The sequence below is a fragment of the Heloderma suspectum genome, chromosome 5, assembly GCF_057233095.1.
Source record: "Heloderma suspectum isolate Gila_16-S chromosome 5, 16-S_ref, whole genome shotgun sequence".
In the NCBI taxonomy this organism is placed as follows: domain Eukaryota; kingdom Metazoa; phylum Chordata; class Lepidosauria; order Squamata; family Helodermatidae; genus Heloderma; species Heloderma suspectum.
In genome coordinates this window covers 49,463,711-49,478,864 of record NC_139462.1, presented here as the reverse complement: position 1 = coordinate 49,478,864, position 15,154 = coordinate 49,463,711, and the positions used below count along the sequence as shown (strand labels likewise).

Sequence of the window (15,154 nt, the reverse complement as noted above, 5' to 3'; positions counted from 1 at the left end):
ACCCTATCCCCAAAGCAGGTTCAGCACCTTGGATAGTTCCTGTAGAGTTCTGGCTGGTTCTGACAGAAACCCAGAATGGATTCACAGCTCCACCAAAATCAGAGCCGCCAGCATCCGCTGGTGGCAGGAGATAAGGCAGCCATGGCATCTCCTGCCAGTTCCTTCCCCAGTCCTCTTCCCCACCCTCTCCACAACCTACTGTGGTCCGCACTCAATGTATTTCGCACAGCAAGCAGGAGAAGGGGGTGGATGACAGAGCTGGGGAGGGAATGGATTGGGAGATGTAAATATATTTTTGAGTGCAATCCTATGCATATTTAGACAGAGAAAAGTCCTACAACACCCACCATGCCACTGCCAGCCACCAAAACACAATCATGATACAATAAAACCACCACAAAGCAAATAAAACATAATAAAATATAGTTGTATATCAGGGGTGGGGACCTTGTGTCCCTCCAGAGGTTGTTGGACATCAGCTCTCATCAGCTCTAACCAGCATAGCCAGTGGTCATAAAAATAGGCACTGTACAAGAGAGTGGGTATATGAAACACACTTTATTGTCCCAGTTCATCGTCTCAAGTGTGTATATATTATTGGGTGCTTTACAGCATATTCGGCGTGTTGTTTATCAACTGTTCCTCTACTTTTTGCATTGTTAATTGAAGTCCAGCAACACCTGGAGGTCCACAGTTTCGCCAGCTCTGCTATATATGAAGGTCAAACTACACATTACGTTAGCGGCATAACGCGTGCCTGAGGCTTATCTTTTTCTTTTACTTTAGAGTACGTGCTCAGGCCAAATTTGGATCAGGACAACTTCATACTGGGAGGGGGAAATTAAGCCTCCCCCTCTCCCCACTGTTTGGTTCCTGAAATCCCCCTCCCCTGCACAGAAATTTAAAAAAGAAAAGCCTCTATTGACACCAATGGTTTAATCCTCCCCACCCAGTGGAGGCTGGTGGCTCTGATGTCACTGGAGTGGTGAATTCACTCTGGGTTTCTGTCAGAACCACTCAGAACTCTAAAGGAGCTATCCAAAGGGCATGATGATACCAAACAGAATTGGGAGCTATGCACACTTACTCTAAAAGAAAGAGAGAGAGAGACAGAAAGAGAGAGAGGGAGAGAGAGAGAGAGAGAGATATCTGCCTCATCTATACTCTGTGCAACTGACATAACATGTAGTTTGACCCTGACCGTTTTCCAGCTTGCTTGCTTGCTTGCTTGCTTGCTTATTTATTTATTTATTTATCATTTCATTTCATTTCATTTCATTTCATTTCATTTCTATACCACCCAATAGCCGAAGCTCTCTGGGAGGTTCACAAAAATTAAAACCAAACGGCACACAGTAAAATGCTTGCAACCCTAGGGATGCTTGCAACCCTAATTGTACCACAAAATGCCTTCACCCATATCAGCCTGCCTGTACTCTGTGGCCATCTTCTGAAGCTCTAGTCACCTGCCTGCCCCTGAGAACAACTGGATTGACAGGCATAAGGAACAGGGCTTTTTCAGCAGTGCCCCCACATCTATGGAACACACTACCTGTTTCAGGTGCCTTCCTTGCAGGCCTTTAGGACAGCATTAAAAATGTATGTGTTCTTGGTGACTTTCTCCTAAATTGGTTTATTAGGCTGCTGAATGGAAATGGTTTTTTTTAGCTGTAACTTACGGATTTTTAATATTTGTACAAGGCTGGAAGGTTGAATCTTATCTGCTGGTTCTTATTTTTATTTTGAAAATTTATGTTATTGATTGATTACTGGATTGATTGGATTATTGGTTTTTACTTTTAAAGGCAGCCTATACTATACATTTTTAAAGTAAATTAAAAAAATATAAACTTACCACTCTACCACACAATGTAAAATGTTCATGACATTCTTATTGTCTTCAAAAGCTTTCTGCTGTCTCCTCTAATGATTATGTTTTTTTTACTAATCTATGCAAATTTCGGATTTTCTGGATTGTAGTAACAGTAGTAGTTCTAAAAATGTAGCAAACAACTCTACTTTGCAATGCCAAACTAAGTATATATGAAATAAAATGGCATGTAATTAAAAAGCTTCATTATACCACATTTTTATAATGTTACTGGGATGCTTTTCAAACAAATGCTAGAGATGCCAGCAGTGCTAAGGCTGTAAACAACTTAGCAAGAAAATAACAGCATCCTAATATTTTACATACTGCTTTATTCCTTTTGTACTTTAATAACTGCAAATTACTGTTATTTTTATTTTGCTTGTTAAAGAAGAGGTTTAAATTACAAAAATATGTGAAGCAAGTATTTTAGTTCTGTTTGTGCCTTTTGGGAAACAGTAAACTAATGTTTATATTTACTAAAACTGAATGGAAAAGAGCTTATCCTGGTTTGCTGAATGACAGGTAGTAATTAGTAACAAACATGGATCTTCTCTGCATTCCATTAGCAACACATCACTCTTCTGAGTGAAATGCTCAAGCTGACATAGCCACTTAACCTCTTGATTTTCTTCTTCTTCTTAACAGTCAACAATGAGAATTTCCCAGCTTTCCAGGTCAAACATGGCAGTGTCAGTGGAAATGTGCATGCCATTTGGCCATAAAACAAATCAACCAGAGACTGACTTTTCTGAGTGGTAGAAAGAAAGAACCCAATTCCACTGCCATGCACACATTCTTTCTTTGTATGTTTAACTCTGTCAGAAAGGTTGCTATTTCCTGTGAACCTGCTCAGTAAGACCAAGACAAATAGGTTTGCCAACAAATCCAGAGCTGTTTACTACATGGAAAGATAAGAATCAACATATAAACTGTATTGTTACATTTCCATATCTACCATCTATTCACAGTTCAAGTCACACTGGAGAAAACATTAATTGCACAAAACGGCAGCTAAAATGATCAAGGGGCTGGAGCATCTTCCCTATGAGGGAAGGTCACAGCTAGGGTTGGCGGAGAATTTCTCCCCGAAACTTCGGGGGGCCGAGCGCCAACATGTTCGGCCCCCCGAAGAAGTTTCGGGGAGAAATTCTCCCCCCCGCCCCCCGCCGGGACGGGACTTACCTTTCCCGAATGTCCCTCCTGGCGGCGGGTCCCGGCGGCGGTTCGTCGGGTCTTCGTCAGGGGCGGGGGAGGCAGCCGATCTTTCGACCGGCTGCTGCCGCCGCCATTCCAATAAAACTAAAAAAAACACAACGCCCCCGTGATAGGCTACGTGACGATTAATGTAGCCTATCACAGCTAGATTTGCAAAGTCAGCCGTGATAGGCGATGTAAATCGTCACGTAGCCTATCACGGGTGACTTTAAAAAAAAAAAAAAAAGCGCGTACGGCTAATGGCGGCCCCCATAGGGAGCCGCCATTCACGTTCCTTATTTGGTCGCTGTAGTCTACGTAAAGATTACGTAGACTACGGCGAAAATAAGGGCAATGCTATTTGCGTTGCCCTTATTTTCGCCGTAGTCTACGTAAAGATTTACGTAGACTACAGCGACTAAATAAGGAACGCGAATGGCGGCTCCCTATGGGGGCCGCCATTTGCGTACGCGCTTTTTTTTTTTTTTAAGTCATCCATGGTAGGCTACGTGATGATTAACGTAGCCTATCACGGCTGACTTTGCAGATCTAGCCGTGATAGGCTACATTAATTGTCACGTAGCCTATCACGGGGGCGTTGTTTTTTTTTTAACTTTTAATTTCGCGGCCGGGCGAGGCGAGGCGCCTCCTCCCCGGCCTGAATTTCGGCCAGGCGAGGCAGGAAGCCTCCCCCCCGGCCTGAATTTCGGCCGGGCGAGGGGAAGCCTCCCCCCCCCAGCCTGAACTTCGGGGGGAGAGCAGCGAAGCGCCTCCCCCCCACCGCGAAAAGCTGCGAGACCAGGTAAGTGACTTTCGTGCACTCCTAGTTACAACAGCTGGGATTGTTTAGCTTGGAAAAAGGAGGGTAAGGGGAGACATGACAGAGGTCTACAAAATTCTGTATGGTGTGGAGAATGTGGATAGGGAGACTCTTTTTCCATCTCACATAATACTAGAACCCGAGGTCATCCCAGGAAGCTGATTGGTGGGAGATTCAGGACAGATAAAAGGAAGTACTTCTTCACACAGCAAATAGTTAAACTGGAATTTGCTACCACAAGACATAGTGATGGCCACCAATTTGGATGACTTTAAAAGGGGGTTAGACAAATTCCTGGAGGAGAAGACTATCAATGGCTACTAGGCTTGAGGGCTGTGCTACCTCCAGTATCAGAGGCATTATGCCTATGTACGCCAGTTGGTGGGGAACATGGGTGGGAGGGTGCTGTTACACTCGTGTCCTGCTTGTGGTTTCCTGTTCGACAGCTGGTTGGCCACTGTGAGAACAGAATGCTGGATCAGACCAAGAGTCCATCTAGTTGGACTAGATGGACCCTTGGTCTGATCCAGCATAGTTCTTCTTATGTTCTTATGCTTTCAGAAAGGTTATAAGTCCACTTTTCAGACCTTAACATGTGAGATCAATAATCTAAAATGTATATTCATGTTTCTGAACACAGTTCTAGACTAATGACATGGCACTAAATCATCACTCATATAGTGTACTAAATGCAGGATAGGTAAGTCAAGTGAAAAGGTTCTGTGCCCACAGGTGCCAGCCTGAAGGAACTGGCACCTGAATGTGTAGTGGTAGCTGCCAGATTATTGCATATCTGTCATGTGCCACTATAGATTTGGTGGTCAAAATACCATTAAGAAGCATCATTGGGGAATTACCACAATCCTGCCCCTTTGCACCATGTCCTGGGTCCACTATTTTTGTATACATCAAGTTTGTAGAACTATTCAGCATATAGCAGTGGCAGTTATTAGCACAGAACTTAGATGGACAAGTTTGTGGAACTTGTTATCTCATAATGGATGAATAATATTAGCCTCGAAATGGCTGGTCTCCTGTCACCTTAGAATATTGATGTAATGCCACAGGTTATAATGGTCCACAGGATCATATCTTGTGTTTGAAAACTAGGTTCAAGAGCAACTGCAGTATCTGTACCAGTTCAGTTTAGACTACGCTTTGGTAATATTGTTCAGTGCAACATTAATTCTTCAGGCTGCATTAGATCATTTCAAGGGCTATGGGAAAACAGGTCCTAAACAGGTCCAACATCAAACAGCAGCAAAAGCACCACAAGCACAGATCATACCTGATAATAGCATTCATTGATGCATCAGAATCGGAGGAGTTTACAAGCAAAACGTCTGTCCCTGTAGGTGCATCCTCTGGAATGGTTTTGGAATACATATTAAAGGCAAATTTGGGGACATTATCATTGACATCATCTACTTTGACAGCAATAGTCCCAGTACCAGTAAGGGCAGGGGTTCCTAGGGAAATAAAGAGATTTGAAATGCTAGAGGTTACACAAGTTACAGCACTCACACTGGATATGCCACTCTTCATTTATTATCTCACATTTTAACATGTCACAGCTCATAGGGCTGGAAAGCCAAATCCATGCAAAGAGCAAGGTCACTTTTTATTTTGAAAGGAGGTCATCAGAACTCAGAGTACGAAGCCACACAGGAAAAGTTTTGAATCTCATATTATTAAATAAATAAAGGGTTTAATGTTTGCAATGACAAATTTAGAGCAACACACCAATGCTGACCTGTAGCAATCCAGCTTAATTTGATGACTGACAAGTGAATGCCACTACAGTAAATGAGGGGGCAACTGAATGTTACATGTCAACGCATGTAACAAAATCTGGATGGCCACTTTTGTTAGAGGAAAGTCAAATAAGGATGTGCGATTTGGGGCAAAAAAAAGCAGCTGGGGAAGGGAATGCTTAATTCTGTCCATGAGCCAATCTACATGGCCGAGTTAATGCTGAGGGACAGCACATCAGGGTTGTTTGTGACAGATGATGCTGTCACCAATCTGCAGCCAAACAACAGCTTCCCTCTTGAAAAGCTGCATTTTCGGAAAGTCCATTTAGTCTGTATTTTTTACTTAAAGCAGCTCCCAAGCAGTTCCATCTGCTCTAGACCCCCCCCCCCCGCGCTATCCCCTGTGCTCTATCCCCCCACATTAAATCCTGGGCATGCCTTTGTGATGTGGTTGTGACCTGGCAGTGATGTTGTCAAGGGGTGGGGCCACCCCTCCCCCGCATTCACTCTTTTTCCCCATTGAGAGTAGGGCGCAGACTGTGTTTCCATTCAAAATACTGCAGTTGCGCATTTTCGAGGATTCTGGATAGCAAAGTAGTTGCTTTTGCCAGTCAGAGTAACTAGCCTACATTTCCAATTCATAAAAGCACTACAGGGACTGTATGTTAGCAGTGGGTGGGATCAAAGTCATACCCCACCCCATTCACAGACATCCATATACAAAGATGGAGGTTCCTCACTGCTGCTTTACACACTCAGAAACCTAGTACATCACACTGTGGGTGGTGGGCATGGGGGGGTAGGTAACTGGAAATTGGTAGTGAGAGCAGATCAGGGAGGAAGAAAGAATGGTGAGCCAGTTTTGACATGTTGGAGACTGACATGCCAAACAAACAAACAAACAAACAAATGAAGCCAACCCCCTCCCCTAGAACAAACATAGGTGAACTGTGTAATGCCAGGGCTGCAAGAAATGCTAGCAAATTAATGGCAAACTGTGCAGATACCTGCTACTCCAAAAATCAAATAAACAAATGGAAAAAATACAATAAGTGAGAACAAAGTATTACAATTTATTATTTATTATGCATGATTTAAACTGTAAGTGAAACCACATTTATGTAGCCCCTTGTATGTTAATTATGTAATTACCCTACTAGACAGAAGCAATTTGACAGGGGTGGAATTTTTGTTCAGCTGAAACCTGTTGCTCTGCAACAAAGCTGGAGTCAAACATCCACTGAATAGGGCCTCAGGGTAGAAGTTATGCATTATTAGAAAGCTTTAACTTTTCCATGGAATACACTAGACTTTCTCACAGTAGGACGGCTAATCTTTCAAAATGTATTCCAATTCAGGCAAAGTCCTGTACGCAGGGCTGTGATTTTGAATTTGTTAATAGAGCAGCTGTGATTTATTCATAGTTCAGACTTCATCCTATTTTAACTGGAGTGCATAATGACAACTCAGCAAATCAATCTGTCCTCCTCTAAAATAAAGGCTTAAGCATGAGAGCAATGAGAATGAAACATAGAATATTGAATGCATTTTATTTAAATGAATGCTCCTAACAAAAAACCTAAAATAAAATATTTAATGCAGACTTCCCCAACTTGGTAACCTCCAGATGTTTTGGACTACAACTATGATCACCACTGGCCAATATGTCTGAGACTGATGGGAGTTATGGTCCAAAACATCTGGAAGGAACCAGCTTGGGAGAGGCTGATTTAATCAAATACACACAAGTGCAATGTTGCATAACACTGTGCGTGCACAAATTTAAAATAACTGAATATAAATGTATTTTGGGTGCTATATCACTGTCTCCTACAATCTCTAAAAATGACTGCTTTTTCAAAGTTTTCAGTTACCCATGGTCTGATAACCTCCTATATTGCAATGTCTTGTATATGGAGCTGCCCTTATAAATGGTCTGGAAATTGCAGTTGTTCCAGAACAGGGGCACATGATTATTAAATGGCACCAGGCATTCCAACCATACTATACCCATGTTTTGTCAGCCACACTGTCTCTCAGTTTGTTTTAAATTGTTTCCCAATGTAAAGGGATAGTTTTAACCTTTAAAGCCCTTAATGGGTTGAGTCAGGTTACCAAAAAGATCACTTTCTCCTGCATATGCCTACTTGATTCTTAGCGTCCCCGACAGAGGCCCTGGTCTGAGTGCCCCCACCAAATCAAGTGAGACAGGTAGCTACTAGGGAGAAAGCTGGGATGCCACCACTGAGAAAGCTATCTAGCAGCCTCTTCAGAGAGGGCTGCCTGGTACTATCTTTATGGTCTTTTCAGCACTAGGTGAAGAATTTTTTTAATTCACTCAGGCTTTTTAAACAACTTTTATCTTTCCAGACTGAGCTCTTTAATTTATTATTCATATTTTGCTGTTATGCCTCTTATTGTTTTATTTCTTCCTTTGCTGGAAAGAATAATTTTTATGTTGCTTTTAACTTTTTGATATTATATTGTAATATTGTATTTTATTCTTGTAAAATTCTGTAAGCTGCCCAGAGACAACCATACAAACATAGTTAAATAAACAAATAAATAACACAGCCTTTCTTTTACTCTAACTGACCCATACATGATATACTAAGGACTATAATTAGTATGTTTCTCCTCCTCCTCCTCCTCTTCTTCTTCTCTCTTAATTAATGATCTTGTATTTTATATTAAGTTCTGCCTTTGTGTTGGCTGTGTTTTCAACTTTATTTCAAAATAAAATGTTATGTTAAAAGATTACACTGGAAACTTGTGTACAAGCTATCTCTGAAGACCCTTCCCTACACACACACACACAGACACACACACCAGTATTAAGTTCTTGGTATTGCTTTATTGGTGACATTCATATTCTTTCTCTCAAAAAATAGTAATAATGAGGCCCAAACTACTTACTTGAGTGTAAGCACACATGGCCCTGATTTGGATGGGGACCATGGCAACTAGGGAGGGGGGATTTAAGCTTCTACCCTCCTGTTCTCATCCCCAAATTCCACCCACCACACCAGGGTGTGTGTGTGTTGTTGTTAGAAAAAAGAAAAAGTGGACATATCTTTTTAATGCCCTTGTGAGGGGATGGAATTTTGGGACAAAAATGGAAGCGTGTGTGTGTGTGTGTGGGGGAGTTTAAATCACCATGATCCAGGTCCAAATTGGGGCCATGCATTCTTACTATCAAGAAAGTAATCCAGTCACGTATAGCACTGCTATGCACAATTAGCAGAATCTTTAGTCTGGCCCTGTGGCAAGCAATAATAGAGTTTCTAATAAAATTTCTTATTTATAATTCAGTGTTTGCCATTTATGCTTACACACCCTGGATTCTTCATTAAATTGTGTCAGCCACTTTGACATGTCTTTATAAAGGTAGAGAGCCACTTGGTACATTACACATGAGCAAGAATTCAGGCATGTGCAACCATCTAATAACTGAGTAGACACTCTGTCAATCTAAAGTGCCTAAGGGTGCAATTCCATGCATGTTTAAAGAGTGTCAGCTATTGGGCAGTATAGAAATAAATAAATAAATAAGTAAGTAAGTAAGTAAGTAAGTAAAAAAATAAAGGATTCCTACAACTGATAGCATCCCCCAGCTATGGCTGGCTGGGGAATGCTGGCTGGGGAATGCTGGGAGTTGTAGAACTTTTTTCTGTCTAAATATGCATTGGATTGTGCCTTTAAAATACAATCATGTACACGTCTACTCAGATGTAAGTCTCATTGAATTAACTGAGGCTTAGTTCCAGGAAAGGGGGGACAGGATTGCAGTGTAATGCACTATAACAGTTTCTTGTGGTGTGATGACAACTGTGAGATCCATGTGGCCATGAACTGCTTCCGGTGTGGATCAATATGTATGTGATTATCTTTCAAGTAGCTCTCACGGGACTGCAGTGTTTGTGTGGCGATCACACTTTAGCATAATAAATATAAAAGGGTTTTACAATTGCAATTTAGGATTGCAAAACAGACTATTCAGCAGGAAGAGGCAAAGGCATGAGATTAACTTTTTCTACTGAGCTGCTAATTATTTTGTTAGAAAACCCTCTAGGCCTTAATCTTGAAAGTAAAACAATCTTGTTTAATCCAAATCCTTGGAAAGTTGGGGGGTGGGGGGTGGGAAGGGTCTGTATCCTAGTGTGAAATTCTTACTTTGAATGGGAAGTATACCAGATTATCTATCTGATTATCTATCTGCGCAGAAAAAGCTGCCACACAAATCTATGAAGTGATAACTACCTAAAAATTATTTTTGGGATCATCGATATTGCACGGTATCTGACGAAAACCATATGATTTTATTTTAAATATATCTCCTTTCAAAATCTCAAGTCAAGCCAATATATGCTTTGAAGTGATACTCAAAATATGTGTAATGCATTCAGAGGGTCAAGTGTAGACTATAATTCACTTCATATTCAAAGTGGAATGAGAAACCTATGAAGTGCTTTAACTTCATGCAGATTTTTGATTTGCCATGCTGTTATATACTCTTTCCTATGATCTGTGGGCACAATAAGCAAACACATATCTTTGTGTGCAGCTTGGTATCCTCTTGTTAAGTATAGGCCTTCAAGAATGTGGGTTTTGCACTGCAAATTAAATTCAAAAAACCCTTTAGAATACGTTCTTAAAATCACTTACTCTTTTGAAAAGTCACTGCTGTTAAAAGAAAACAGCAGGAAAACTGGTTCTTTAAGAAAACACTGACTATGTCAGTCTTGACATAGTCACAGCGTGTTACTCTGCACGCTGTGGAAACAGTGAGCAAGAGGCGGCCTGTGGCAAAACAGTTTTGGGGGATCGGTTCCAGCTTCTTCCTCCTGATGAAGTGGACAAGGTGCTTTCATCTGTAAGGCCGACCACCTGCTTACTTGATCCTTGCCCATCTTGCCTCATTATGGGCTGCAGAGAGAGACTGGGTGAGGGGATCAGGGCGGTGGTGAACGCCTCCTTTGAGGAGGGAGTGATACCATCAGCCCTCAAGGAGGCAGTGATAAGACCACTCTTAAAGAAGCCCTCCTTGGAACCTCAAGTTTTGAACAACTTTCGCCCAGTCTCAAATCTGCCATTTTTGGCCAAGGTGATTGGGCGGGTGGTGGTGATGCAGTTGAAGGCACACTTGGAAGAAACTGATTATCTAGACTCATTTCAGTCGGGCTTCAGGCTTGGGCATGGGACAGAAGCGGCCTTGGTCGCCTTGGTGGATGATATGAGGAGGGCTCTGGATAGGGGTGAATGCTCCTTCCTTGTTCTCCTCGACCTCTCAGCGGCTTTCGATACCGTTGACCACGGTTTCCTCCTGGACCGCCTGGAGGGGTTGGGCATTGGAGACACTGTATTGCGGTGGTTCCGGTCCTCCCTCTCCGGCAGGTACCAGAGGGTAGCACTGGGAGAGGAGGTTTCAGACCCGTGGCCACTCACTTGTGGGGTGCCACAGGGTTCCATCCTCTTCCCGATGCTATTTAATATCTATGTGAAGCCACTGGGGGCTATCATCAAGAGGTTTGTGGTGCGGTGTCATCAATATGCGGATGACACACAGCTCTACCTCTCGTTCAAATCTTCACCAAGGTTGGCCGTAGAATCCCTGTCCAAATGTCTGGAGACGGTGAGTGGCTGGATGGGGAGGAATAAGCTGAAGCTGAACCCTGACAAGACTGAGGTACTTTTGGTGGGAGACAAGAGGAGGCTGGGGGATGTTGACCTGGTGTTGAATGGGGTACGGCTACCCTTGAAAGACCAGGTCCGCAGCCTGGGGGTCATTTTGGATTTCCAGCTGTCCATGGAGGCTCAGGTGTCAGCTGTGAGCCGGACAGCGCTGTATCAACTCCATCTGATACGGCAGCTGCGCCCCTTCCTTCCCGACCATCTGCTCCCATTGGTAGTACATGCCCTGGTCTCCTCTCATTTAGACTACTGTAATGCGCTCTACATGGGGTTACCTTTGAAGACAGTTCAGAAGCTGCAGCTGGTACAGAACGCGGCAGCTCGCCTGATTAAAGGCAGCCGCCGGCGAGATCATATCACTCCAGTGCTGAAGGAGTTGCACTGGCTACCAGTTGTTTTCCGGGCCAAATTCAAGGTGTTGGTTTTGACCTTTAAAACCCTATATGGTTCCGGCCCAGCCTATCTTAAGGAACGACTCCAGCAGCACCAGACAGGCCGCTTAACAAGATCAGCCTCGGATGGCCTTCTCTCTGTCCCATCAGCCAGGACAGCTAGACTGGTGGGGACGAGGGAGAGGGCCTTTTCTGTGGTGGCTCCCACTCTGTGGAACTCCCTCCCTAGGGAACTCCTGTGATGTTACTAGTCATTTGCTGCTCAAGTTGTGTTATCAATAAAGTTGAAGACTGATTTTCATGGACGTGTGGATTGGATCTGAGCTTAATTGATTGGAAAGCCACACAGGATAATGTGTGTGGAGGCCGGAACAAAGGGGGTATGGGCAAGATGTCTGGAGTATGCTTTTATACAATTACTAAATTATTCCTGACAGCTACACAGCAGCAGAACAGGGGGAAAAGACTGCATGTTCAGTTATTGGCCCAAAATAAGCAAGAAAATTAATTCTATGGAATGTCAGCTGTGTGACAGGGACATGAATAAATGCAATTTTTCCTCTGACATCGTTACAAAAGTCATAGTTATTAAGCCTGCAATCCTATTCACACTTAACTGGGAGTAAGCCCTATTAAACTCACTGGGGCTTATTACTCAGCAGACATTGCATAGGATTGCACTACTAGCCAAATAATGATATTGTTCATGTTGCTAGAAAGAGGTACAAAATAGAAAGAGTGCTATGATGCAGGATAAAACACTCTAAGAATATGCAAACATCTGAAGATATACAGAACTCTTTAAAAGGCAATAAAGTTACTTGGAGACTGCAGCTTGGAATGCACAGGGGGAGGAGGGATAGAGAATTGAATAGCTTTTTTTGAAATATGTAATTTGCCAAACCACTTAAGGGAACAGAGTTAACGATGAGGAAAGAAGTGTAACGAATCAAGATTGTGAAACTGCATGATTCTGGTTTATTTTAAGTCCAAAAAACATATGGCAGTGAAACAGGCTGGCTACAAATGTAACCCTTTGGAGAGCACAGAAGGAAGAAGCAAGCACCACAGGTTTTAATGCCAAAAGCATAACTAATAGAAATATTGAACAGCAAGCACAAAGTCGCAGCAAAGACCCCACTTATAACTATTCATCTAATCTGGCTAGTAGCTTCATTAAAAATAGCCCGACAATGCAGAGGCTTTTAAGGTTATTTATTTATTATTTATTTATTACATTTATTACTCGCCCATCTGGCCGGCCACCCAGCCACTCTCGGCGATGTACAAAGCATACAACAAAACAGTCTAAAACAATAAAATTCTACAATAAAAACATTTTCTAAAATACCCTAACCCACCCCAAATGCCTGCCTGAACAACCACGTTTTTAATGCACGGCGGAAGCTCATTAAAGAGGGGGCATGGCGGAGTTCCCTAGGGAGGGAGGTCCACAGAGTGGGGGCCACCACAGAAAAGGCCCTCTCCCTCGTCCCCACCAGTCTAGCTGTCCTGGCTACAAGGGACAGAGAGAAGGCCATCTGAGGCTGATCTTGTTAAGCGGCCTGTCTGGTGCTGCTAGCTTAGGTTAGGAGCAAGAGTACTTTGGCTGAAGCAATGCATCAGGTAATAGGACATTCTGTTCCATAAATGTGAGTATATGTGTGAATGTGACGGAGGAGGGAGGGAGAAACATATTATATGCAGACAGTAAGTCAAGGCAGCTAGCAGGGATCCAGCTGTGCTACTCTACAGTCAGGCAATTAATGAAAGAAAGAATGCAAGCCAACATTTTTCCAGAAAAATACTCAAAGTTGGGATGAAAGCTGCCGCTTTCTCAGAAGGCATACTGCCATTTTGCTCATCTTTTGAGTTTCAACATATGGATTCTTTTTTAAAGGAAAGCCTCTCTTTTCCTCATCACTTTTTTTCTCATAAAAAGGTAGCACTGCTCAAAACAATTTATGTGTTAAAAGACTCATTAAATCATTTTTCACATGGTTGCATGCCACTTCTCTGGACAGTGTACAAGTGAAGGGCTTTGGGTAGAAATCCAAACACTATCACTTTATTTGAAGTTCATAGTTTAGCCTGACACTCTCATTTATTAACCACATCTCCCCTTCGTGGCCTACAATAAAAGAAGGGCACTCTAATTCAGAAACAGAAAGGATAATGTTCTTAACCATATCCTTTATGCACAAATAAAAAAGGGCATGGGCTGAGCTTCCAGCCTCATGGTTTTCACAACAGGAGCTCAAGAACTGGACCTCAGATTACAGGCCTATATGCATCACAGCCACCAGCAACCATGGGAAAAGGTCAGCCACATAATCCTGGTACAAGGCAGGCCTGAGAAACCAGTGGCCTATATAGGATTCAGGTGAGATTCAGCTTCTCTTATCCCACAACAAAGCACAGCAAATGTTGTGTGAAAAGGCTAAATCCAGGCTGAATCCTACATGTTTTAGTAGCAACTTATAACCACTGAACCCTTATCAACATAATATGGGCTGATTTTTTCCCTGCAGCTCCCATGAGCTGACTTTGCCTTGGAAAAAGGGCATTAGATACACTGGTATAGATCACTGCAAATCAAAATGAAGATTGTTGAGAGAAGGAGAGGGGCAAGAGAAGGAAGTCCATGACCCCCCTTTTTATTGCAGTCCTGTTTATCTTGTGAGATAAATAGTTGTAAGATATCACCCAGTCCCCAAAAAGAAGACTTGAGAGGCCACTGCACTTTTGGCTCCTTGGATTTTCCTACTAAGTGAAGAGAAAAAGGCACTCCCTGAGTATAAGGAAACATGCAGCAGCCCCCTGAGGGCACTGTTGCAAAACACAGCTGAAATATTTAAGGGACACCTGCAGGGACTGCCCTATCTAGCTTAAGTGCATGAGACAAGAGCATGAACTTGAAAATGCCTCCGTTGATTATCGCAGAAGGAACTCAACAGTCAGCTAGCACTTGAGGCTATGTCAGCAGCTGATCCCCAAGGGCCCCTTTCTACCACCCTCCCAGGTGTGTTCACTGTTGGCAGCAGCAGCTGTATGAGGGACAAGAGGACATGCAGAACTCTAAGTGCATTGAGACACTCAGTGCAAATGGCTGGACTTGTGGCTTTGCTAAAATTCAGTGCAGAGAGAGTTTTGCTTGAGCTTCCCCCACCCCCTCACACAACCACATTTAACTCACAGTTACTGCAGCTCATCATCCGTTGGATGATACACCCAAGAGGCTGGTTTAAATGGGTCCTCCATTTCTAGGCCAACAGTAAGATGTAGTGAGTGAATGTTTGAAGATTGATACATGTAAGCCCACCATAACCATCCATCCATGGGAAACTTATTTGCCTCCATGTTTGTCATCATGCCATTATGTTTGTCATCAGAAGGCATGCTCCTGGTTGTTCCACACGGACCTATGGCC

The 15,154-nt window shown here is 42.9% G+C and overlaps 1 protein-coding gene across 1 annotated transcript in view; it reads right to left on the bottom strand.

Annotated features, from left to right (window-relative positions):
- FAT4 (FAT atypical cadherin 4) overlaps positions 1-15,154 on the bottom strand; it is a 174,544-nt gene that overhangs the window by 50,081 nt on the left and 109,309 nt on the right. Inside the window, exon 8 of the mRNA XM_084859759.1 lies at positions 5,176-5,356. Within this exon, the coding sequence (XP_084715885.1) occupies positions 5,176-5,356 (181 nt within the window). The remainder of the gene's footprint in view (positions 1-5,175; positions 5,357-15,154) is intronic.